The sequence below is a fragment of the Chelonoidis abingdonii genome, chromosome 21, assembly GCF_003597395.2.
Source record: "Chelonoidis abingdonii isolate Lonesome George chromosome 21, CheloAbing_2.0, whole genome shotgun sequence".
NCBI lineage: Eukaryota > Metazoa > Chordata > Testudines > Testudinidae > Chelonoidis > Chelonoidis abingdonii.
This window is the reverse complement of record NC_133789.1, coordinates 8896045-8921872: the sequence shown is the minus strand read 5'-3', so window position 1 is coordinate 8921872 and position 25828 is coordinate 8896045. Positions and strand designations below refer to the sequence as shown.

Sequence of the window (25828 nt, the reverse complement as noted above, 5' to 3'; positions counted from 1 at the left end):
GGCATTCTTCTCCATTTCCTGCCTTAAGAGGTTGGTCAAGGTTGCTGTGAGCTGTGTTCTACCCCAGAGGTGGCTGCATTTCAGTGAGTGGGTGCTGTGAGCCCTTGCCTGCAGTGAGTGCCTCAGACTCAAGATCACTGTAGGAATGTGAAGTTTCAAAAAAACCTGGGTAAATGGAAGCTTGTGCCCACAGCACTGCAAGTGTCTATGGGGCAGGCAGGGTAGATCCAGCCAGCAAGCAAAGCAGCTGGAGCAGGGCATATGCATATATAAATATGCTGTGCTTTAGGAGACTAGTTCTGCTCTTGGCCTTCAGCATGTGAGCTGTGGGGAGCAGGGAGGATAGCTGTGCTTCTGTGCAGAGTTACAGCAGCTACCCAGGAGCCAGGGGAGTTGGTCGCAACGTGAGCCAATGACAACTGATGGCAGCGGGAGCCACTCCATTGGGGTCACTGGAGGTCCCATCAGAAAGGGGATTTAGATCGTGGCATGCTGGGAAAGGCTGGGTGCTGTCCTTTGAGGGCCTGCTTCTCCACGGGGCTCCGTGCCTTGGGTAGTTATTCACCCCAGTGCAAAATGGGTGTACAACGCTACCATGCCAGAGTGGAAGCATTTACATGTACTTGTCACCGGTGCAAATGGAAAGACACCATGCAAGACAGTGGAGAATCCAGCCCAGTGTCACCTCGATATTCTGGATGCTGTGCAGTGTTTTCGGGAAGGATATGTGCCCCGTTTCTTTAAATGGGGAGCTGGAAGCCAGGCAAGAGGGGGTAGAGAAAGCTTCTAGACCAGTGATTCTCAACCAACAGTATGTATACCCCTGGGGGTATGCAGAAGCCTTTCAGGGGGTACATTAACTCAGCTAGATATTTGCCTAGCTTTGCAACAGGCTACATAAAAAGCACTAGTGAAGTCCGTACAAACTAAAATTTCATCCAGACAATGACTTATTTATACTGCTCTATAGATTCTACACTGAAATGTAAGGACAATATTTATATTCCAATTGATTTATTTTATAATTATATGGTAACAATGAAAAAGTCAGCAATTGTTCAGTAACAGTGTGCTGTGACATTTGTATTTTTATATTTGATTTTATAAGGAAGTAGTTTTTAAGTGAGGTGAAACTTGGGGGTGCACAAGACAAATCAGACTCCTGAAAGAAGTACAGTAATCTGAAAAGGTTCAGAGCCAGCGGTCTTGACAGAAGCTCTCCAATGAAGTTGTGAGAGCACTTTCCTGATTCCAGTAAAGTTCCTTGTTCAGTGTTGGAAGAAAGCGACTCTTTTTCTGAGATTCTTTCCCATTGTCACATGACTGTATCAACACATCTCAGTTTGACTTATTAGGAGCAGTGAAGTCACGAGTTTTGCAGGTTGTCACAATACCATCATCCACCCTGGACGTACTGCAGAGGTGACAGAGTAATCAAGTCTGAGACGCACATAATCAGAAGGGATTTTTCAGTCTCATCTGACTATTATCATCCTGGTCTGAGACATTCTCCAGCATGATCGTTATCTGCATGGCAAGATTCAGACTCTTTCTGTGTTGGAGTTGTTTGTGGTGTGGGGAAATATTATTTTTTACAGGTAGAAAAGTTTGGTTTTGAGTGTCTCTTCTCATCATTCAGATTTTGACTGATCAGATTCTCCTCCAAGTTAGCATTACAGATTCACTGTTTCTTCTCAGACCAAAAATGGAAAGTTTGGCCCCTAAAAAAGAATGTGCCAGAAAGTTACAGAGCAGCAACGGGAGGGATAGCTCAGTGGTTTGAGCATTGGCCTGCTAAACCCAGGGTTATGAGTTCAATCCTTGAGGGGGCCATTTAGGGATCTGGGGCAAAAATCTGTCTGGGGATTGGACTTAATGACCTCCTGAGGTCCCTTCCAACCCTGATATTGTATGATAGGGTGGGAAGAGGTTATAACTGAAACTGCTTTGCTACTGTAACTAGTTCATCTTGGCTGGTCAATAGTTAGCTCAGGTCAGCTAACACAGTTTGGTTAGCCCAGGACTTTTGGCCTGAGCAGTTAGCAAAATTCAGGGCCTTGCATGGTTGTTTACATTTGGATGAAAAATCTGAGAGGTGAGTCAGGTCTATTCTTGGAGTAAACTTGTTTATTTGCAAAGAAATGCCCACAAAGTCCTGTTCCCCTGAACACAGTGGAAACAGGCAGTTTCCTTGCTCAGAAATTCCCATGTCTGCCTTTCCAGCGAGCTCTGTGGCCAAGGAGCTCTGTCTCTCTGCTTCTTTTCAGGGTCATACTCGCAACTGTTTTTTTTTTTTCTGCTGGCTTGGTTCCTCACACCACCCTGCAACTGATATCTTAGCCACTGTGTTTGCAATGAGGGAAAACCCTGTTAATCTTCCTGGCTTACCTTTGACCTGTTTTGCAGCCTACTCCTTGGGTGGTAGCCCCCATTGTGTGCAGCTGCTGTTACTACATAAAGGGGTTTGATTGCTTCTGTTGAGCCTAAAAAAAGAGTACTTGGCACCCCCGTTGGCTTAAGGAGGTCTGTGATAGTCTTTGGGTTCAAGACCATCCCTGGGAGCCATTAGCACCTTTCAGCAAAGCAGTACTTAGCACAGTCCCCCGCCCCGCTCCACGCTGGATGCTGGGCTCTTTCGAGAATGTGGCCCTTATTTAGGTGCCTAAATGGGAACTGAGCTCCAATCTGGCCTCAGCTGTGACAATCAGGTCCTTGAAAATCTGGCCCTAGTGAAAGCCAGTGTGAGGTGAAGATTTGAACAGGTTGTTTGTTCGGAACAGGCCAACCTGAACTCTGGCATTTGGCGAAAGCCCAAAAAAGAACTGCAGGCAAGGTATCGTGTACTAGATTCTTTCTCTGTGCAAGCTCCTCCACTACCTCCGTCTAGTGTTCTCCAGCATATAATGCATCTGGCTCTCCCCAGCCTTACAGCAGAGACATCCATAACAATCCGTGGCCACCTGGCAACCTCATGGTTGTCACTATGCTGTCACAGCAGCCACTTGGAACTTGATGGCAGCGGAGTAGGCTTTGGAACCTCCCAATTTGGAATGTGTGCTTAGGCCCTGTGGCTTAGCTTAAGGAGGAATCTCTGTTAGCAGTATAAGTCCTATGACACACGGCTGAGCAGTTCTGATTCCATGCAGCAGAGAGCAGAGGCGCCACCTGCACACTGGACCAGATCCCTGCAGTCTTGTCAATGGACGTGATAGGCAGAGTCACTGTCAAAGGCTTGCCTTGCATTTCCTAATCCCCGCGGGCTGTGAGTTTGGGTATGATATATATCCATACTTGTACGTATGTATTTGCATGTGTGAGTATGACTTATTTAAAATATAGTGACCCAACCGCAGGTTTTAAATGACGTGCAGTTCAACCACCCTGGTAATTTTTATAACACACTTACTATCTGTGCTTTAACACAAGTTTCAAATTTGCTAATAATAATTGTTCATAATTATACACAAAAACTCTCCATATATATATGTTGATCTATGTATAAATGGTAATCTGTCATTTCTATTTGAATAATTAATAATTGTTTAGATTTATATAAATATTCTGCACCTGTGGAAGATATTACTGGTTTATATATGAAGCAATGTAGATGTGCATATGTGTATACATAGTTTTGTGTATAAATATACAAAATTATTAATGGCACATTTAATACTTATGGTAAAACATAGATAGTAAGTGTATTGTAAATATAGCCGTGAATTGTACAATATTTTAAATACAGTCGAACCTCAGAGTTACACCACCAGATTTACGAACGGACCGGTCAACCACACACGTCATTTGGAACCGGAAGTACGCAATCAGGCAGCAGCAGAGATTTCAAAAAAAAAAATGCAGCCTAGCACAGTGCTGTGTTAACCATAAACTACTAACAAAATAAATGGTAAGCAGCATGTTTCTTTTGCACTGTAAAATTTCACAGCTGCATGAAGTCAGCGTGCAGTTGTAAACTTTTGAAAGAACAAGCATAACGTTTTGTTCAGAGTTACGAACATTTCAGCGTTACGAACAACCTCCGTTCCTGAGGTGTTAGTAACTCCAAGGTTCTGCTGTATATATTGATCTATTACTTGCACACTGTTTAAAATACTCTACTACATCTGTATGGTACATATATGCTTTATATATATATGATTGTGCACCTGTTGTATTGTATTACACACACAAACTATGATAAAAGAATGATTAAGGTGGCAAAGTCAAGCACTCAAAGGTGAGGAAATGCCAGAATTAAGGCTGTTTTTACAACCTTAATTCGCGCCCCCGGTGTGTATGCGTCATGTTACAGTCTTTAATGACAAGTATCAGAGAGGTAGCCATGTTAGTCTGGATCTGTATCCACATGCATCCGACAAAGTGGGTATTCACTCACGAAAGCTCATGCTCCAATACGTCTGTTAGTCTATAAGGAGCCACAGGGTTGGTCTTTAACAACATACTCACACGTTATTTTTTCCACAGGACCCCTGCCTCATTCAGAGTGAGCAGCTATTCAATGTTTTCTTTTCTTCCCTGTTCAGTGTGTGGCCCTGGGCCTTATGTACTGCACACTGTTCAAAGCCGGCTTTGAATACAGACCTATTCATTTCCTCTTTGGCTTTTCTGTGAGGCCTAGATCCTCCAAGCTATTTAGGCCTTTAACTCCCATTTAAGTCTAGGCCTGAGTGCTTCACAAACATTAGTCAATGGATTTTCACAACACCCCTGTGCGGAGAAGCGGCATTAGCTCCATTTTACAGATAGGAACTGAGAAACGGAGACATTGAAGTCAAAACTGCCACTGATTTTGGGTGCTCACGTTGAGGTATGTGGGACCTTAACATTATATAGCACCTTTATATGTTCAAAGCACAGCTCCCATTGCCTTCACATGCAGCTGGGAGTGCTCGGCACTTCGGCGAATCCAGAGTCTCAAGTCGGATAGCCAGGAAATGAGGAACCATCTGAGAAAAGTTTGGTTTATGTGACTTGCCTAGCATCATACAGGAACTTTGTGACCTGGACAGAGGTAGACTCCAGGTCTCCAGACCACCATTCAATTGCCTTAACCACGAAGCTGTCTTTTCCGTGCCTGCAATCCCCTATCCTATCCACCCCACCTTCCAACTTCAGCAGCAAATGAGGCAAAGGTCCTACAGACAACTGCCTCCTTTATTACACAGCCCTGATTCATCCCCTGAGCAGGGCCATACTGTGCGTTGGATGAGGCAGGGGTCTACTGGAAGAAATAGTATGTGATCATGTAATTAAAGGCTGTATCGTAATGTATGTGCACAATGGGGCTGAATTAAGGTTACACAGACAACCTTAACTCTGGCATTTCTTAAATTTGAGGGCTTTGCAACCATAATAAAGCTCTATTACCATAATTTTTGTGTGTCATTTCCCAGGTTTTTAAAAGAGCAAACTTCAAAAAACAGGAATTCCATCCTGTGACATCATACTGGCACCGACATGGGTCATCAGCGGGGCTGGAACCTCTAGATTCACTGCACAGACCTCTGTCATATGAGTTTAGGGAGTAACAGGTAGCAACAGTACGTTGTCCTCCTCTGTGTGGGCCAGCTCTAGAGGAGGATGGGGGACTTTTTGCAAGTGAGTTCAATTCCAGGCTCTGGAGGGGACTGGGCTCTAGCGGCTTCAGCCTTCTGCGTCTTCTCTGCAAGCTTGACCCCTTCTGCCCCCCCACCCCAACCTATCCCAGTCCAGTCTCTTCCCCTACCCTGGGATCTTTACCCCTGCCCCATTCTTATCTAGCCAGGCCTAGATTCCCACTCCAGATTCCCAGGCCCCTCTTCCCCTCCTGCTAGCCAGTCCCATTTTCCCTCTCCCAGCTCCTCGTCTGAGCTATTTCTCTCTTTCCCAGCTGGCCTCTAGTCACTCTCTCCTCCCTCTACCCACATCCCCCAGCCATACTGGCTCCCAGTTGCCCTCCCTGAGCTCCTCCAATCTCAGTGTCCTCCCCCAAGGTCCTTTCCCCAATCTCTTTGCCCAGCCAATCCCAGTTTACACCTATCCCAGCTCCTAGTCCCAGTTTCCATCTCCCCACTGCCAGTCCTGCCACCTTCCCACACCCTTTGTCCCAATCTACCCCCCCTGCTCCTTTCCCAGGTACGGCTTGTATCCCTTCTGCACTCAGATCCAGCAGCTTCCTCCTTCTCCTCTTCCTTGCCTGGGCATTAATAGTGGGGAGCGCAGGCGTGGGCACAGGCAACCCTAACTCTAGCAATCCCCAACTTTGGAGCGCTTGGCTTCGCAACCCGATTGATGTTCTTCTAACATCGTTTTGGTGCAGAGTAGATTGAGGCTGATTTCCAAAGCTCACCTGGGAGACTTAGATGCTCCGCTCCCATTCTGTCCGAATCCCTTAGATGGCTTTGGAAATCTCAGCTGTATATTTCCCAACTTGGGAAGAACAGATAAATCAGGGCAAGTGCTAGCGTTTCCCTGGGGGAGAATATCCCTACTAGGATTCTCCTCTCACGGGCAGGGGTTGGGAGAAGGTCCCATGAGCTAATGACGTCTGACTGCACCAGGAGAAAGGATGACCTGATGTGTCCACTCCACTAAGGAGAGGCATTTGGGCTTATAAACTGGACATAGAGATGGGATGGAGCCAGTGCTCAGAGCTCTGGGTCCTGTCCCCATTGAAATTCTCCATGTGGCCTTTCATGGCACTAGGAAACTTGGATTTCACTGTGGGATCCCAGCTGTCCAGGAGTTGGTCTCTGTGGCATAGTGTAGGGACTGTGTCCGTGCTTAATTTGTAATAAAAGAGGCGTTGAGACCCAAGCAATGATTTACTTTCATAACTGATGCAGCAGGTGCCGGGGGCTATGAACTGCCACCAGAGGTGCCAGGGCTAAACCCTGGCACAAATTAAGCACTGGATTGGATGATGGCTGGGTCCAGGCAGCCAGGGGACTGGGATACAGAACTGTTCCTCTCCAGGACACTCATCCCAGGCAGTCCTGGACTGGTAGTGACCTAATGTTATCATTGGTGGGCCCTGGGCTGGCCCAGCCTCGCCGCCTGTTGGTTCTGCCCCTGCCAGCCAGATTCTAGAACCGACAGCGGAATCCAGAACAGCTGAATGTTCATCGCAGCCATCGGCAGCCAGCCGATCCGGCCACCCACATGGGTGCCTCCCCGTGGCTGGGCACAGCTTGGCTGTGTCCCTGTCCCCCCCGTGTCCCCCTCTCGCTTTGCCCAGGGCACCTGGCTTCACCTGCAGCTGAGCTGTCCCTGTCCCCCCCATGTCCCCCACTCGCTTTGTCCAGGGCACCTGGCTTCACTTGCAGCTAGGTTACATTTGTGTCTCTTGTGTTCTGTTTTGTGTTTTTCTTTTTAACAAGGTCAAGGTAAGAGGTTGAAGTTTAGTCTCCCGTCCCTGCGGCGACTCAAAATCCAGCGGAAATCTCTGCCCACCAGTGAGTTTGATGGAGTAGCCATTGACTATGGAAAGGTAACCGTAGACTTTGTACGATATAAGCTGATACATTAGGTCAGGACTCAGCACTCTTCCTTGGCTCTCCCCACCCTGCCCCCTTCAGTAGCTGCTGTGGCAGTGTCTGAATTTAGTGTCTCTTTCTCTTAATGGTTAAACCCTGAGCCAAAGCTGTGGCTAGGTAGGGACTTTGTGGTTGTTGCCTTTGTTGCTCAGAACTTCAGTGGGGACAGACCCTAGAACCTCCTACATTAAGAGCTCCAGCCCTTACCACTAGAACTAAAGGAGAATCTCCATTAGCTGCTGGCAGTACGTAGCCTGTGGTGCATAGTTGAACAGCTCTGTTTCCAACCAGGAGGAAGAAGTGGCACATATATACATACAATTACATATGTGCATTCACAGACAGGCCTTCATACTGCTGCTCTCAGGTGGCAGCACGGTTTAGTGCAGCGGTGAGGAATGCCTTTTGGAACCTCCAGGGGGTTGGATTGGGGTTAGGGGTGAGTTCATTAGTACTTCCTTTGTTGAAGTGTTAACAGATTCTAGAACCATTTGAGCAGGAAGGGAGCCTGGAAAGATTGCTAAATACGCTGCCCTTAAGGAAGGACATAGCGCTGGTCTGAGATGGTGACACTGGAAGCTGCATGGATCTGGTAGAAATCAATGGGCAAAACTCCAAAATTTTGCTGCAAATATTCCTTGAAATTACACATTTCTTAAAATTGCCTTGCCAATCCTTATGTCACTCCCATGCATTATCATAAGCCCTGGATTTCAAATGCATTCTAACGAGTCATCTTGTCTAGTCTTCCCCACTATTGTACAAGCAAAGATTACGTTGTCCCTATGCATTAGGGCCAGCAACAGTCATGACTGCATCAACTTAATGGGGTAGGGAAAAGATTCTTGTCCTGTTAGTATTAGAACTTTTCAAGAGGTTGCTGTTCTCATTATCCTCTTGGCTACTATAAATGTTCCAGGTATGTACAAGTAGCAAGCACATGCTGTGCAGCCAAACGTTCTAGATACATCTAGGTAGAAGGAACCCACTGTGCTACCAAATGTTCTAGACACATCCAGGCACAAGGCATTTGCTGTGCTTTTGAATGTGCTAGGTATGTCCAGATACAAGGTAATCTTTGTGCTGCCAAGCATTAAGTATGGCCAGGTAGAAGGCATCTGCTGTGCTGCCAAATGTTTTACGTATGCTCAGGTACAAGGTGCTTGGTGTGCTGTCAAGTCTACTTGGTATGTCAAGAGAGAATACAGCTGCTGTGCTGCCTGACATTGTAGGTACGTTTTGGGTAAAAGGCACCTGTTGCGCTGTCAAAGGCTCTAAATATGTCCACACAGAAGACATCTGGAGTATTGCCAAATGCCTCTGGGATAAGCTGACTTTCTATTGCCTTGAGTGGAGTCTTCCCGGAGTGATAGCTGCTTAGCAAGAGCAAAGGGGCCATCAGCAAAAGAGTTGGAGGTAATAAAATTCAGATCTCCATGATGCATTTTGCTTAGCCAGAAAAGGCTGCGAGCCTCAGAATAAAAGCACAGCTCCATCAGAAACTCAGCGAAGGTTTTCGAAGAACAGCATGGTGACAGAGGCCAGCAGCCTGGAGAATGGCCTGGCGAGGGCTGTGCAGAATCTCTGCGGACAAAGCAGAGTTGAGCTAGTGCCAGTACTTTGGCAGGGTGTTTGGGGTGAGGTGGGGTTGGGTTGGTTTCCCTCAGAAGAGTCATGGACAGCACTGTATTTCTGGTAGCTAAACCCTGCGAGAGCCTGAAATGTGCAGTTTGAGCTTTTTATCCTGGCTGATAACAGGGAAATTCCTTCAATCCTTGGGGCCTGGTCTCTGTTGGGCCCATAGGCAGAAACATAACATTTCTGGGGCGCCGAGATTTCATGCAGCGTGCGTTCCGGGCTAGGGGTTGGTTGTTTTTCAGGCTTGCCATTATACGAGTCTCTAAAGTCAGGAGACTCGCCTCAGTCTCCAAAAAACTGAGTGTAGCAGGCACTGAGGAGAGGGTGGGAGAGGAAAACCTGTGAATAACTGAATCTGCAGATCTGGCAGTTTCCCCAGTGGCATGGTCCTGCTCTCTGGTGTGGATTAGGCAGCATCTGTCAACCGCAAGTGAAGGGCTTAGTACATTGGTTCTTTCAACTCCCTCAGCAGGCAGTGGGGGAGGAAAGGACACGTTCAGCTTTTCACTCTCATGCCTTAGGAACACTGTGAATAGAAGCCACTTCGTGCCAGGTAAATCCACTTCTAGGGTTTCCTCTTTTCCTCCTGTTCCAGCCCGTTTACTCTCTGCTAGTGGCTCAGCAATACCTTGCAAGCTACCCCATGCTCAGCCAGGCTTAATGGAATGGAACGTTGTTGGTGGATCCCACAGTCATACATGGAGTCAGGCCTTGCAGGCTCTTGAGGCTGGTGGGATTCCATTAGCTATGTAACAAGGTGTGCTTGGTTCTGGTCCCAGCAGGAGTTTAACTCATGACATGACAGCGCTACCCAGCCCTCTGTCTTTCCTCTTTCCTGACCCTTCTCCCCTCCTGCCTCAGCATTTCAGGACTCTTCCTAACCAAACGCTTTCTCCTGGCTGTCTTCAAGCCCAGGGGCAACTCCCTGATTCTGAGGGACTTGAAGACTCCTCCCAAGGAGAACTGTGTCCAGTCAGAGACCGAGTCCCTCCTGGAAAAGGAGAGGAGGCCGAGCCTGGAGGCCGTCCCCACCGTGCATCACTCGTCCTCAAAACGAGAGCCTCCCTTGCTGGGCCCACCAGGGTCGGACGCTGCTTGGGGCTTGGTTCAGCCTCGACCAGGGGGCAGCCTCCGCAGGGTCTCCTCCTTGGACAACTTTGAGGTCACCAGGTCTGAGTTCCAGAGAAAATTCAGGGAGAGGAGGGCAAACTCAGGTAGGGGAAAAGCACAAGCAGATGTGTCGCTACCAATGGGGAGGTGTGCAGAGCTCTTCCAGCAGATGAGCCCTCCTCTCATCTGCTCTGAGGGTCCCTGGGGGAGTTTTTCACCCTACGTTACCTTAAAGAAGCAGCAATAAGGGGTGTGTCTCCCAGAGCATAAACTGACTCCAGTATGTTTCCCAGTGTGGGACTCTCTGGATGTGTCTTGTCCTGTAGATCCAACTGTGTCTCTACGGCCCAGTTCCTGAAATGAATTTAGGTGCCTAACTCCCACTGACACCAATGGGAGTTGAAATCATTGAAACCAATCGGAGTTAGGCACCGGTGTGCCTTTGATCTGGGTCTGTGTATGAAAGTCTCTGAGTGAACCTGTCTGCACTGTAAATTCGCCATGTCCAAACCCCTCCAGGCTCTTTCCTGACTCCAGTCCCCACTGCTGCCAGTGGTGGAGGGGTGAGTTTAGATGAGTGAATATGGTAGATATAATACATATCATCTTTATGTTCTGAGGATGAGGGCCCAAGTATTTCATCCAGAAACCCCATCCCCGGGGTCATGGCGTGACATAGACCTTTGCAGAAGATACTGAATTGGGAAGCTTTGCAGATTTCATGAACAATGTCGAGGTTTTGAAATGTATTTTGTTCTGCATTGGAACCAAACGTGAGAGAGAGCCAGGCCGGCAAAGCCAATAGCTCAGTGGTTTGGGCACTCACCTGGCAGATGATTTGGGGCAGGGTGTCACGGACTCACAGATTGTGCCCACTCTTGGCCCCATGTGGTCCATGAGGGGGTGCCCCTTTCAGTGAGAGAGCCCTTTTCCTTGGGGTCCACTCGCTCCTGGGGCAGGCCCCTCCACCTCCTGGAGCCGCACCTCTCTGAGCCTTAGCACACCTGTTTCTCGCCATGGGCCCCCTCAGGGAGTCCACTCGCTCTGGACCCCCGGGGCCTCCACCCCCCAAAGGGGATGATGCCCTCCCTGTTCTCTAGACTGGAGTGACTCTCAGTCAGTGTAAAACAGGAGGGTTTATTGAGCGTTGAACACAGCACAGGAAACTCTCTGACCCTCAGGCCTGGCCTCCCTCAGGACAGCACCTTCCCTGTCTTCCCTGCATCCAGGTCGGCCCTGCCTGCCTCCTCTCTCCAGCCCTAAGCCCCCTTGCTTCCCAGCTGGGCATCTGATATCACAGACCCTGCCTCTGTCCATTGTCTTCTTTCCATGTAAACAGGGTCCTGTGGGCCTCCTCTCCTCTTCTGCCTCCTCTGGCTGGAACCGGCTGGTTAGGTCATGGGGTCCTCTCTTCACAGCTCATTGTCCTCCCACTGGCCAGAACTGGCTGCGATTCCTGAGCTGGGTCTCTGGGTCATCAGGTCACCAGTCGCTGGGGGTGTCCCTCCTCCAGGCCATTGGCTGGGGTCCCAAGTTCCCTCTCCGGTCCCTTGTAACAACAAACTCCCTCTCCCCTCACCTTGTTAAACCAGTAACACCCAGGGATATTGAGTCCCACTGCCTCTGCATGCATCCCACTGGAAAACCACGAAAAAATCCCCCACTTCATCACACAGGGCCTTGACACTAGATCCCCCACCTGCCAGGCGTGTGCCCTGACCACTGCTATGGGTCTCTATCGCACCAGAAATGCCATCCTGCACCAAAATGTCATTGCAGCTGGCACTTTTCTGCAGTGAGTTTTGGGTTTGGCAAATCGGCATTTTCTGACTTTAAAAAAAAAAAAAAGACGTTTAACTGAAAAATGTCCAACCGGCTCTACTGCAGACATGCAGAGAGGACAGAGAAGTAATCCGGAGAGACCTAGAAAGGTCGATTTCAGAGCAGCAGCCATGTTAATCTGTACGGTGAAAGAGACTGAGTTCGCGGGGGGGGAAATGCAAAGTGAATACACTGGGGAGGAAATAATTCATCATACAGTCCACGATGGGAGAGCGAGGGCTGGGAAGCAGAAAAGCTGCGAAAGACCTCAGGCCTACATTTTCAAAAGCGCAGAGATGCATTTTCAAGTGCTCAGCACCCACAATTGGAGCTGGATTTTCTGAAGAGCCTTAAGTTGGGCACCCAAGATCACGAGTGGCCTTGGAGAATTTTGACCTTTGTGTTTGGGTACCAATGCAAAATGAGCCCGTTGCAATAGCATTGTGTCTCTAGATAGGTTCTCTCAGATGGCTTATCCTGGCTCCCTTGTCCACAGAGGCTAGGACGCTGATGGTTAATTGCTGTTTTTGTTGCCCTCCTGAGTGTTTCTCTCCTTCCTGGGTTTGCTCCAGAGGCCTCTCAAATCAAGCCCAATCCCCAGAACTCCACCTCGGACTCAGACCTCACGAGGTACCGCACCATCAGTCAGATCCCGCAGTTCACCCTCAACTTTGTGGAGTTCAACCTGGAGAAGCACCGCTCGGGCTCCACCACTGAGATTGAGATCATCGCACCCCACAAGGTGACGGAGCGCACGCAGAATGTCACCGAGAAAGTCACACAGGTATGGGGCGAGAGTTCTCCCCAGGCCAGGGGCACTCATGGGAGGTAGAGGGAATGATCATGCTAATTTATGCAGCAGGCATGGGGAAGGGTGGGGGTCATGCTTGGTAATTTGCGGAGTAGATTTGGAAGGGAGGGGCAGATCACATTAGTTTGTGGAGCTGGGTGAAAATTGGAATTTCTGTCCCACAAGAAATTGCAATATTTTGACAACTTTTTTTTTCTTTTGTGGGTCAAACTGATGAAATCTTGAGATTTTTCATGGAATGAAAAGTTCCGAAAAGTGTTGAGTTGGAAATGGCCAAATGTCAAATTGGGGCCAAGTCAACGTTAAACGGCATTTCCCTACAGGGGCGGCACTGAGGCTCAGGCCCCCATTCTCCATTGTGGGCTGGCCTCCCTGGCCAGACTACGTCTAAGTCGGGATCCTGGGGGCTGAGTGAGGCCATTCCCCATCAGCCATAGCATGGTGGGGACGCTTGCAATCATTTGTGGAACAGCCGCTAGGCAGGGGGAGATTCTCACATTTCACGGAGCGGCTGAGCAGGGACAGGGAAGGGTCCCTGCGTGCTTGGTATTCAGTTCCACGTCTCCTCTCCAGCACGGCCGGGGCTGGGGACGGACACACCCACCTGGCAGTGTTTCATTCTTTCTGTTCACGCTTATCTCTTCGCACCTGGGCTTCCCCATGGCTGCCCCACTGAAAGCTGTTCCCAGCATTCGTGTGGGCTCAGTGCATGCGTGTGACTCTCCAGAGGGCTTCCTTCTCTCATGGCAGAGAAAGAGATTGTGGCCAAGATGGGCTCCAAACACGTTCTGACATGTTTTTAACTCTAGAAAACCAGCATCTACAGGATGCTGGCCATGACGCTGCCTGTCTGTCCAACCCAGGGGGGCTGCTCTAGGGCAAACCCCACAGTGACTAGAAACCACATGCGGGGGAGGTCACACTGTGGGGTTGCTGGCACTGTTTGGAGATACAGTCACTAGGGCTTGCACAGGGCTGGATTGTCATTGCCTTTCTCAGCCATGCAGGGGAATCGCTGGGAGGGCGATTCTCCCTTACTCCTCTGCTCGGATTATGGCTACTACTTGCCTTTCACCCTCTGCTACAAACCTCTGAGGGGTGGGGCCGTATGGCAGAGAGGGGCGGGGACTAGGAGGAGCCCAGGCCCATGGCTCCACCCCCTTATTTATTAGCCGGGCAGGAGCCGCTTGAGCAAAGAGTTGAAATAATTCCTCCTCCCTCAGAGCAAGGAGGGAGCAGGGATACAATGGAGCAGATGGCACAGTTATGATCTAGCCCATAATAATCACCATCTCCCCCCCTCCTCCCTCTCTCCCATCTGCTCAGTTACTTGCTGGGAGATGTTTGGGCTGAGGCCAGGTACAGATCAGCTCAGCCCGAGCTTGTGGGCCCGGCCCTCCACTGGTGATCAGTGGAGCTTTGGCGAAGGGAGTGGGCCAGATCCTCAGCTGGCGTAAAGTGGCATCGCTCTGTGGAAACCTTTGCAGATTGATGCCAGCTGCGAGGCTCTCCCTTGCTGTTGGCTGGCATGACACCGTCGTTCTTTCCTGGCACCAACAAGCTGTTCATCTTGGCAGCAAACCTCCATGACAAGTGTCGTTTTTCCTGGGTGAAAACTCTTGTTTGTGTCTCAGCAGCAATGGGAGTGAGCAGGGAGACCTGCATGGTGGGTGGGTGGGTGGATGTGTGTGAAGAGAAATCTACATCTTCATTCATGCCCCCCCTGAAATAAGTCAGATTGACTTTTTTTTCTTACTCTTGAAAGGCCACAGGCCTGGCATGTTTTTGAGCCTGGCTGTGGGGGTAAGGGTATGTACCTGCCTTTGGCATGGCTGTTCCTGCCCCCCCCCACTCTTCAAGAGATCCACCCCCCCAGCCAACCACAGGGCTGGGCCATCTTTGCGTGTGCTGTGGAGGTCTGCTTTCTGTGCTTTGAGGGCAGGAAATGGTGGAGGTGACACCTGCGAGCAGAGCTGCTGATGGTTCCTCTGGCAGCCGCGAGGTGGCAGTGTCCCTTCACCATATGGGATGCTGCGCAAGGTGATGGGATTTCCATTTCCCAGGCTCCTTGGAAGAGGGAAGGGGATGCAGGAGGTTCCATTAACTGGGAAACACCCGGCTGCCTCCTGCCCGCCTACGGGTAGGTCAGCAGAGAGCCCGGTTCCAGGGGCCCTCTAATGCATAGACTGAGACTCCACATCCCTGGTGGTATCCATGGCCTTACATGCCCAACCGCAGGGATTCCCGCTTCCACCCGCAGGAATGAATGGCTCAGCAATGGCCCCTTGAGCTCAGGGAGTGAGACCTGCAGAAAGGCACAAGTGGAAGAGCAGGAGGTCTTCAGAATGGAGAGAGGTAAAGAATGGTGTCTCCCGGGGGTCTGTACTGGGCCCAGTGCTGTTCAACATATTCATAAATGATCTGGGAAAAGGGGTAAACAGTGAGGTGGCAACATTTGCAGATGATACAAAACTACTCAAGATAGTTAAGTCCCAGACAGCCTGCAAAGAGCTACAAAAGGATCTCTCAAAACTTGGTGACTGGGGAACAAACTGGCAGATGAAATTCAGTGTAGATAAATGCAAAGTAATGCACATTGGAAAACATAATCCCAACTTTACATATAAAATGATGGGGTCTAAATTAGCTGTTACTACACAAGAAAGAGATTTTGCAGTCATTGTGACTAGTTCTCTGAAAACATCCACTCTGTGCAGTGGCAGTCAAAAAAGTGAACAGAATGGGATAGATAATAAGACAGAAAATATCATATTGCCTCTATATAAACCCATGGTACACCCACATCTTGAATACTGCGTGCAAATGTGGTCACCCCATCTCAAAAAAAGATATATTGGACTTGGAAAAGGTACAGAAATGGGCAACAACAATGATTAGGGGTATGGAACGGCTGTCGTATGAAGAGAGATTAATAAGACTGGGACTTTTCAGCTTGGAAAAGAGACGACGGGTGGAGGGGATATGACTGAGGTCTATAAAATCATGACTGGTGTGGAGAAAGTAAATAAGGAAGTGTTATTTACTCTTTCTCGTAACACACAAATCAGGGAGCATCAAATGAAATTAATAGGCAGCAGGTTTAAAACAAACAAAAGGAAGTATTTCTTCACACAACACAGTCAACCTGTGGAACTCCTTGCCAGAGGATATTGTGAAGGCCAAGACTATAACAGGGTTCAAAAAAGAACTAGATACATTCATGGAGGACAGGTCCATCAATGGCTATTAGCCAGGATGGGCAAGAATGGTGGCCCTAGCTTCTCTTTGCCAGAAGCTGGGAATGGGCAACAGGGGATGGATCACTTAATCATTACCTGCTCTGTTCATTCCCTCTGGGGTACCTGGCATTGGCCATTGTCAGAAGACAGGATACTGGGCTAGATGGACCTTTGGTCTGACACAGTGTGGTTGTTCTTATGTTCCTGGATGGCTTGGGAGGGATAGGCCCAGGCGCAGGCCACCTCATGGCAGAACACACAAAGGAAGCTGCATCTCTGGGTGTGTGGAACTCCTGGGCGTCAGTCAGAGCCCCTGAATGTTGCTGTAGGTCCTATGGGTGCTCTGCTCATGCAGAGAGGCTCCCTGCATCCTTTCCCCAACCCCCTGCTTACCTGTGCAAAGCAAGTTAGGATTTTGCCCCAAATTTTTTATTCTGGAAGGTCTTTGGGTCACCTGGGGAACACTCTGCTGCAGGATGTGATTGAAACTAATACCTCAGTAGGTGCCAAGAAGGGATTAAACAGTGAGGAATAACCATTGCAGAGTCACTAACTAGGGTGCAAATTATACAGGGGCTTTCAATCCCCAGGATCTGGGATCCCCTCAAGAGAGACAGGAGGTGCAGGGGGAGAGTGCAGGACTGGCTGCTAGGCTAGGTTCCACCTCATCAGCAAATAAAAGACAACGGTTTTAAAGAATCACACAGGATGTTATTCAGGTTTAACTGAATTAACTAAAAGTCATTAAGACTTGCTCTGATATGGAGTGCAGACAAGACGGTGGGAGTGAAAGCAGATATTACCCAGGGGGCAGTGTGGGAGTAATTATTATTATTAATAACCATATAGCAGCAGTACTGTTTGTTATCCTTTGCAGCTAGAGAGCACATTTCATCCAAGGCACTTGCAAGGCTCCTGTGAGCTCCTTGGGTTAGGGCCTGTCTCTTCTTGAGAGTCTGGAAGGTGCTCCTAAAGGGTCATCTCCCTTTTACAGATGGGGAAACTGAGGCACAGGGAGCACAAGTGACTTGTCCAAAAGTAATGCAGGACGTCTCAGGCAGAGCCAGGAATAACATCCAGGAATCGTGGCTCCATGGCCCAATGCTCCATTTACTCTGCCAACCTGCCTCCCAGACCTAGAAAAGGACACGAGCAGTCAAAGCCCGCAGGTTGCCTGCTTTAACCACTAGACAGCATTCTCTCCCCGAGCTGGGGAAGGAATCCAGACTTGCAGACTCCTGCTTTAACCACGTGATCCCATTCCCACTCCCAGAAGCAGGAACGGAGCTCAGGAGTCCTTCCTTCTAGTCCCATGTTGTAACCACTAGACCTCACTCCCCTCCCAGAGTTGGGTAAAACAAAACCAGTGTCCTGATTCCCAGCCTGGTGTTCAATCCACTAGGCCCCAGAGGGGTCGGTAACGTGCCTTTAAACTAGCTGGCAAATGCTGGCACTCAGAAGAGAACCCTCATCCAGCACCCACTTCCCCCTCCAAGCTCCTAGGAATGTCTCAAGGGGCCCAATTCTTCCCTCTCCTGCTTCCCCCTAAAAGCCTCCATCCTGAGCGGCACATTGACTTTGGATGCCATGTGCCCCAGGCCGGAGGGCTCAGCGAGCTGCGATGCACAGGGACCTGCTGCTAAGCGACGGGGCTGATGCTGGCTCAGCCACACCAGCCTGTCGATACTGGGTCATTAGGCGGCTGGGAGGTGACAGGATTGAAGCTGACAGGTCCCTGCTGTGGGCGGGAGGGCCAGCATCAAGCCTGTGTGCTCCCCACTGGCCCTGGCACGAATCCACAGCAATTGGTCTGGGAAATGTCCGTTTCCCCGTCCCCTTAAATCTCCATGCCAGCTGGGTTCTGGGTGGTCTCTGCTGGATCTCGACCCCCCTGCGCACCGTATTGAACTACTAGATGCCGTTCCCCCCCAGAGCTGGGCAAGGAACCCAGGAATACTGAACGCCAGCCCCTGCTGCAACCTCGAAATCCCACTTTCCTCCCAGAAGGGAGAACAGAACGCCGGAGTCCTGACTTCCAGCCCCCCGTTCTAACCACTAGGCCTGAGGTGGGCAAACTACAGTCCGCGGGACCATCCTGCCCGGCCCCCAAGCTCCTGGCCTGGAAGGCTTGCCCCTGGCCCCTCCCCTGCTGTCCCACCTCCCCTGCAGCATCAGCTCGCTGGCTCCACCGCTGGTGCAATGCTCTGGGTGGCGGGGCTGTGAGCTCCTGGGGCAGCGCAGCTGCAGAGCCCGGCCTGACCTGGTGCTCTGTGCTGCACGGTGGCTGCAGGGTGGCCTGGCTCCAGCTGGGCAGTGCTGGTGCTCCAGGCATGCAGTAGGGGGCAGGAAGCAGGGGGGTTGGATAGAGAGCAGGGGAGTTCGGGGTGGTGGTTGGGGATGGGAGTGTGCATAGGGGTTGGGGGGAAATGGGGTTGAATGCGGGGGCAGTCAGGAAGGAGGGGGAGTTGGATGGGGAGGCAGGAGGCAGTCAGGGGCAGTGGTTCCGGGGACGGTCAGGGGACAGGGAGAAGGGGTGGTTAGATGGGGCAGGGGTCCCGGGGGGGAAGGAGCTTCAGGAATGACAGGAGGGGTTGGATGGGGTGTCAGCAACACGCACCCAGCATCCATGGGGCTGACGGCTAAGCCCCCCCCCCGCCCCCCGCCCCACGCTTTCTAGTGCGAGCCTGGATCCCAGGTGAGATGATCCTCTCCCCTCTCAGCCTGGGTTTCCTCGGGACGCGTATTCGGATCAAGGAGCTGTCATCTAATCAGGCACAGGGGGCAAGGTTCATGGGGGCTTCCTGGGGCTGGAATAATGGGGGGTGGCAGAGGGGAATAGAGGGACAGTGGCAGAGCTGGCTGGAGGGAGCTCAGGGGAGCAGCAGGTCAGCATTGAGGGGGCTCAGCAGAGCTTGGGGGACCTTGTCCCTACTGAAGTGCTGCCCTTTCTCCGTCTCATTTCCCGGGGATCAGGCCCAGGTAGACCAGGGCGGTCACTCCCCATGTCCAACCTGGCACTGCGGGCCCCTGGCCCAGGTGAGAGGCTGGGGAGGCCTGGTTACCAGCTCCTGTTTTCTCTGGAGCCGCTCTTCACGCCCCTTTGGCTTGTAGGCGCTGAAATGTCAGCCCCGCTCCTGCAGCCTCGGCTGGGTCAGCGCAAAGAGTGATAGTCATAAGGGAGTCAGGGTGCCCAGATCCTGCCTGCCAGGGGATGGAGGGGCAAGAAAGAGCTGGGGGTGGGCTCCAGGGGGCAGGGGAGAGATTGACAGGCCAGGAGAAGGAAAGTGGGCTGGGGTGGGAGAGAAGGCAGAGGTCAGGCAGGAAAATGAGCTCAGAGCGATACAAAGGGAGCAGAGCTGAGCCATCCAGGGCTAACCCCCTGCCGAGCCTGGGCTGGGCTCCGGGGTAATTGTTTTGGTGGCAGCTCCTTTGGAAGATGCGGGCGGGGTCTCGCGGGAGCCCTCAGAGCCACCGGACCCGGCTCCGACAAGCCCTGCTCTATCACCTGCTGCTGGCTGGCTCCATGGGCTCTGCCGTTGGATCAGGCCCCAGAGGGTCCCCTAGACCTGGGCCCAGACCCACATACACTCGCAGCAGCTGCTTACGAGCAAGTGTGCTGAGGACGTCCCAGCGCGTTGTCTTGTCCCTCACCCCCCGTGCAAAGGGGGCACAAAGTGCTGCTAAACCACAACAGTGGCGATGTCCTGCCGCTTGGCACTGCTGCAAGTGACGACACCGAGGGCAAGGCAAGAGGGAATCGGGCCCCATGTGCCTCCCATGGGCCAACCTGGGGTCCGAGCATCCGCTCAGAACCAAGAGAGATGCTCCTGGCCGAGTCCCCGCTTGTCACTTACGGCTGATAAATAATTCACAGGCAAGGCAAAGCTGGTGGTGAAATCTCATTACTGCTCCATGTAAGTAACGACTCAGCAACTGGGAGAACCAGAGGCCGACTGCAGCAGAGTGTGTGATTGACAGCCGTGGCCTCGGCTCGTCTGGGGTCACTGCTTGCTTTGGCTACAAGTGAACGGAGCACAATGGCCTCATCCCACGGCCTCTCCTGTGGCCTGGGACAGCAGGAGCCATTCATCTGTACTGATGCCAGCACTGGGGTCCTTACACAGCTGATCCCCCGACTGCCTCCAACCAAACCAGTCTCCCTGGGCCCAGCCTAGCAGCAGCAGGAGACTGGCAGGGTGGCAAAGGGTGGCCCCAGGGAAGGGAGCTGCAGGAGTCAAGGTGAGAGGCTGAAGCCGGGGAAGTGGCAGGATGATGTGGCAGAGGCGGTGATGAGAGCGCAGAAGAGGGAGGTGGACGTGGGAGCTGTGCTGGAGGAGGTTCCTCCTGGGAGACATTGGCTGAGATGAAGCCACAAAGTTCCCTGGCCAAGGCAGGCAGAGAGGAGTTGTTACAGGCAGTGGAGGAGCTGGTCCTCATCCGGGCCTGTGTATAGTGGAGGCCCCAGTCAGGATCAGCGTCCATCCTGCTGGGTGCTGTACGGACACCTGGGGTAACAAAAGCCCCTGTCCCACAGAACCCAGTCTCAGGAGAGCCAGGTGCCCAGGGGCCACGCTCTAGGACCGTGAGCTGAAGCATCTGGCACCGGCCACTGTTGGAAGACCGGATCCTGATCTAGACGGACCGCTGGTCTGACCCAGTATGGCCGTTCCTGTGAGCTGTGGTGGCTTGTGGGCCCCCCTCAAGGTCTCTGAGGAGCCTCCAGGCTGTGCAAGCAGGGGCCAGAGGGAGCGCAGCCCTGTCTGGAGAAGAGGCAGGAGCAGGAGGGCTACCCCTTGCAGCAGGGAAAGGATGCAGTGGCTTGGGGCCAGATCTTCAATTAGGCTCCTAACTCCTGAGTATCATGGGCCTTGGAGTGCAGAGTGACAGAGCTCAGATGGGGGCCCCAGTTTCACCGATGACTGGCCAGCACCAGCTTGTGTGCAGGCTGAGAGCATTACGGCATCGTCAGCCCCCTGGGGCATGTTGTGTGCCCCAAATGCCTCTTCCTCACACAAGGTACCAGGCGGGCAGGGCCGGCTCTAGCAATTTTGCCACCCCAAGCATGGCGGCACGCCGCGGGGGGTGCTCTGCCGCTCGCCCGTCCCACGGCTCTGGTGGACCTCCCGCAGGCGTTCCTGCGGAGGGTCCGATGGTTCCGCGGCTCCGGTGGAGCTGCCACAGGCGTGTCTGCGGGAAGTTCACCGGAGCCGCGGGACCAGCCAACCGTCTGCAGAAATGCCTGCGGCAGGTCAACCAAAGCCGCAGGACCAGAAGAACCTCCGCAGGAACGACTGCGGCAGAACCACCGGAGCCGCCTGCCGCCCTCCCAGCAACCAGCAGAGCGCCCCCCGCGGCGTGCCACCCCAAGCACGCGCTTGGCGCGCTGTGGCCTGGAGCTGGCCCTGCAGGCGGGTTATCGGTGCCCTGGTCTGGCCTTCAGCATGGGAGACCTCGGTCCAAAGACTGGCTCACTGAACAGGGAGACAGGAATTCTGGGCACCCTCACCCTAGCTTTCAGCCGACACTGATCCCCATCACCAAGCCACCACCAAGTCAGGGCTGAGGTGCAGCGGCAGAGCTGGGTGTGGGGAGACCAGGGCTGGGATAGCAGGGGGCTGTGGGTCAGGATTGGGGAGCACCAGCAGAGCTGGGTGTGGGGAGCCTGGAAGGTCAGGGTTGAGGTGCATCGTCAGGTGTTGGGATCCACACTGCCCACTCCCCAATCCTGGGCTCGTTGCGGGGGGGTGGGGGGTGCTGTTAGCCAAGCCTAAGGACCGTCAGCTAAACTGTGCGGGGCTCTGAGTGGCACTGCAGCATGTCAGTTCCACCCTCTCTCTTTCAGCGCACTGAGCACGGCAGACAGGAGTCTGCCCCAATGGGGCCGGAGGGAGACCATGGCAGTATTGACAGGGAAGGGTCTGAGTTCCCTCGCAGAGGCGCCAGGCAGGGTGGTAAGTGCCCTGTCTAGCAGGTTGAAGCCACACTGTCTGGCAGGCAGCAGACACTGGTAGTGGGGCCGGGGTGGGGCGGAGGCTGGGTCTCGTGTGATCACAGCTCTGCCCTGGGGCGTGATGTAAGAACCAGAGGTCTGTGCTGGGGAACACGGATCCTCTCCCAGCCTGTGCCTCGCTCCCTGCTCACACACAGCCTTACTCCCACCACACCATGAGTCTGAAACTGAAGCTGAAGCCGGTAAGCAGTGAGACGAATGGATGGGATGGGGGTACGGGCAAGGCTGAGACAGGGGGGCGTTGTTAACTGAGTCCCTGCTATTGCCGTGGGGAGAGCGGCTCCAGGGGGGCCTTTGTCCCTAGAGTGAATTAAACCCCAGGGGGGAGCCAAGACACATTGGCTCTTTTCTTTTTTGGTGGGGGGAGCCGTCCTTTCCCCAGGAAACAACGCCCTCTTGACCTAGCCAGCCCTGCTCTCTGGGGAGGCAGAAACTTTCTCTGCAAGCGGGGCCGGCAGTGGGAGAGTAGGGAGCTGGCGTGGAGTGCCCTAGACTCCCTTGTGCCCTGGACTTTTAAAGCCACAGAGGGGTCGGTCACACACGTCTGCGATGAATGTGCAAATCTCTGCCTGGGAACTAGCCTTGGAAGACCCTTACTGAAGCATTAGCGTCAGCATCCCCTTCTGCACTCGGTGCATCAGGCTAGTCAGAGACCTGCTGGGGGGGAGAATGAGCTGGGTTTGGGTTGATGCAGTGAGCCAGGATTGAAGGGGGGAAGGGGAAAGACGTGATCCTTCTCCCCTCCTGTTCTGCAGCCAGATGTCCTGCGGGTTCTAGGAGTTTGGGTCTCACAGCCACTTAAAGCAAACACACACACACCCAGCAAACAGGAGACACTGGCTAAATCCTGCTCTTGGTTACTCCAGAGTGAATCTGGAGTGAGCCTGCTAAGGTCAGAGAAGTTACTCCAGATTTATGAGTCATATCCAGTAGTTCTTGGATACAAAGGCAGAAGATGCCTTAGAAATCCCATAGAGCAATGGCAAGGGTGAACAGGTGCGTCAACTTCGCAGATGACTGGAGATGGTAGATGATCAGGATTCCTTCCCTAGATGGATGCATTGGCTGGGGAGGATAGCTGGAGAGGCTGGATGGATACACAGACTAGCTGGACCTTGGGCCTTGGCTCTGAGTTGTAATTCTGGGGGATGTTTTTCTCTCTCATGTTTTGTTCTCAGTTCAAAGGGTCCCCAAATTCCTCCGCTTGGGGCAGGGTCAGCCAAGCGAGAAGCCTTTTTAATTCCACAAGCCAACCCCCCTTTCTCCTTCCCCGGTTCCGCCGATTAATATGGAAATGGTTCGAAACCAAAAGGCTGGAGCTCGGGCAGGTGGCGTGCCAGAAGCCAGCAGAGAAAGATAATACAGAACTTGGCACGTCAGCAGCGTATGTGCAGCTCTCAGATCAGGTCAGGGGAACTCAGTGTTAGCCATCCCCCAAAGGCTAGACCCACGGAGGGGCTGAGACCACCTGACTCCTACTGCCACGAGGAGTCGCTCAGGATCAGGCCCCCGCTGGGATGTATCATATGGGCTTCCTGCTCTGCTCTGATTGTTACTCAGGGTCTGATCCAAAGCCTAGTACAATCCATTGGAGTTCTTCCTGTTGGCTCCAAAGGACTTTGGATCATGCCCTGGCATTTCTGCCAGGCTTAAAGCCAGCTTGATCCTGCCCCCTGCCCCCTTTGCATTGCTCGAGGGGTCTCAGTTCCCCTCCCCTTGCCCCAATTTGCTCCTGTTGGGATGAGGAGGTCAGTTCCCTGACCCTGCCAGTGCTGCCTCTGCACATCCCCCTTTGGAACGATTGGATTTCGGTCACTTTTTCCACTCCCTCTCTCTCCCTTGCCAGCCACGTCTTTGGCTTTCCCAGCTCTTGATTGGTAGCTTCCTCCCCACCCAGGGCCTGGCCATTGATTGATTTTGATTAATCTGCGGCAGGCTCCTGAATGCCCTTTGCTGGCGTGTGCACATGTGGGTCTGGGCATGCATGTACCTGTGTGTGTGAGAGATGCCATCTTGCTGTGGGGGGAGCGGGGCCTGGGTGTGGGGAATCCGAATCATGCCATGGTCCAGCAGCTGTTAAGTTTCAGGGTGGGACGTGGACAGGCAGGAATTACCGTAACGGTGGGGCAGCAGTCAAGGGACTGGCAGTCGAGAGGCATTGGTTGGAGGAGGCGGATGCAGGGCGGAAGGACCATTGGTCAGTGGAGAGTCCCTGGTTTGCAGGGCTGGCTAGTGAATGGCAGGGTGGGGCTGAGACACACATATGGTGGTTGACGGGGGGTCAATCTGCATGGGGAATTGCTGATCTGGATTTGCCCCAGACAGCTGGGTTTGTTAATGCTGGGGCTGATGAGGAGCGAGCACTGGCCAGTATCTAGAGGGACATCCACACTAGGGGCAGTGGGGCAAGGAGCGGCCAGCCAGGTCGAAGGAAACCCAGGGAGGCCAGTGGATGCTCCAGTAAAGCTCACCCCCAGAAGTACGTGGGGGGGGGAGTAGGAGGATCAAGAGGCAAAGGCACAGCTGGGGTTCCTGCCGCGCCCCTAGGACCAGGCCGCCTGCTGCCCTCACATCACCAGTGACCCCAGTGGCAAGCAAGTGTGAAACACGTCCACCCTGCCCTGGCAGCGCGTTACCCCCCTTGGCAATGGAGCATCAGGCCCAAAGCGCTGGAGGGATTAAGAGCCTTGTCCTCGTTGCTCACTGGCACAAATCAGGAGTGACTCCATGGACACCAGTGGTGTAAACCTGGTGTCAGGGGGAGGAAAATTGGGCCCTGTGGGAGTTTCCATAGTGGCCATCACTGTGGTGTCTAAGCATTATGGGTTGGCAGCTCAGATGGCAGCGAATCCCGAACACAGAGCAATGGCAGGGGGAGCCTGGTGAGGTGGGGAGAGAAAGGAAGGCCCTCTCAGGCACCTCTCGCTGGGCTATGGGCCCTTTATCTTCCAGCCAACAAGTCAGCAAAGAGCCGGCACCAACCAGGCCGGGGCCTTACACTCAACCCTGGATGGGGGGCAGCCTCCTGGCTCAGCCACGGGCGTAGGCAAATGGACGCGCCATGTTATTCATGGGATGCAAGGCCAGGGCTCTGGCTGTGCAGCGCTGCCCGGCTCTGCGTGTGAGCAAGGGCCGCCCTGCTGGGCTGGCTCTCCTCCGCGGTACTTTTGGGTGGCTCCCTCCTCCCTCCATCCTGCTGGGGCGTGGTGCAGGAGATACCGGAGCAGAGCAGGCGTCTGGCCTCTCTTCGGGGCCCAGGACATCTAGAGCTGCTGGTTCGCCTAGTGTTTGGGACCCTGAGGGCTGGACATCCCTCCCCTGCCCTCCGGGCAGCAGGTGCCAACCAGATGGGTTCCGGCTCCCCTTGGATTTGGACAGACCCTGAACTATCCATCTGTTTTGTGGCGATGAACTCCCTCCTGGGCAGAGCATTGCATTAATCACTCCGTTACTGTCTGTGTGGGTTTCACCTTCCTCTGAAGAGCAGTCTGCGTTGGCCACTGCTGGGACCAGGGCCCAGTGGTCTGATCCAGGCTGGCAAATCCTATCGGACCTCCCAGCTGCCTCCCACTGCAATGCAGAACTTGAGAGCAGCAAGGGCAGAATTCAGATCATTCTGCTCTTACAGCTGAGGCCACTGTCATATCAACCAGCTTCAGGGCTGGGG

General features: G+C 52.7%; 1 protein-coding gene across 1 annotated transcript in view; it reads left to right on the top strand.

Moving 5' to 3' along the window:
* The window catches only part of KCNH6 (potassium voltage-gated channel subfamily H member 6), a 94011-nt gene that overhangs the window by 46694 nt on the left and 21489 nt on the right, over positions 1 to 25828 (top strand). The window contains 1 exon segment of the mRNA XM_075059777.1: positions 12674 to 12885. Within this exon segment, the coding sequence (XP_074915878.1) occupies positions 12674 to 12885 (212 nt within the window).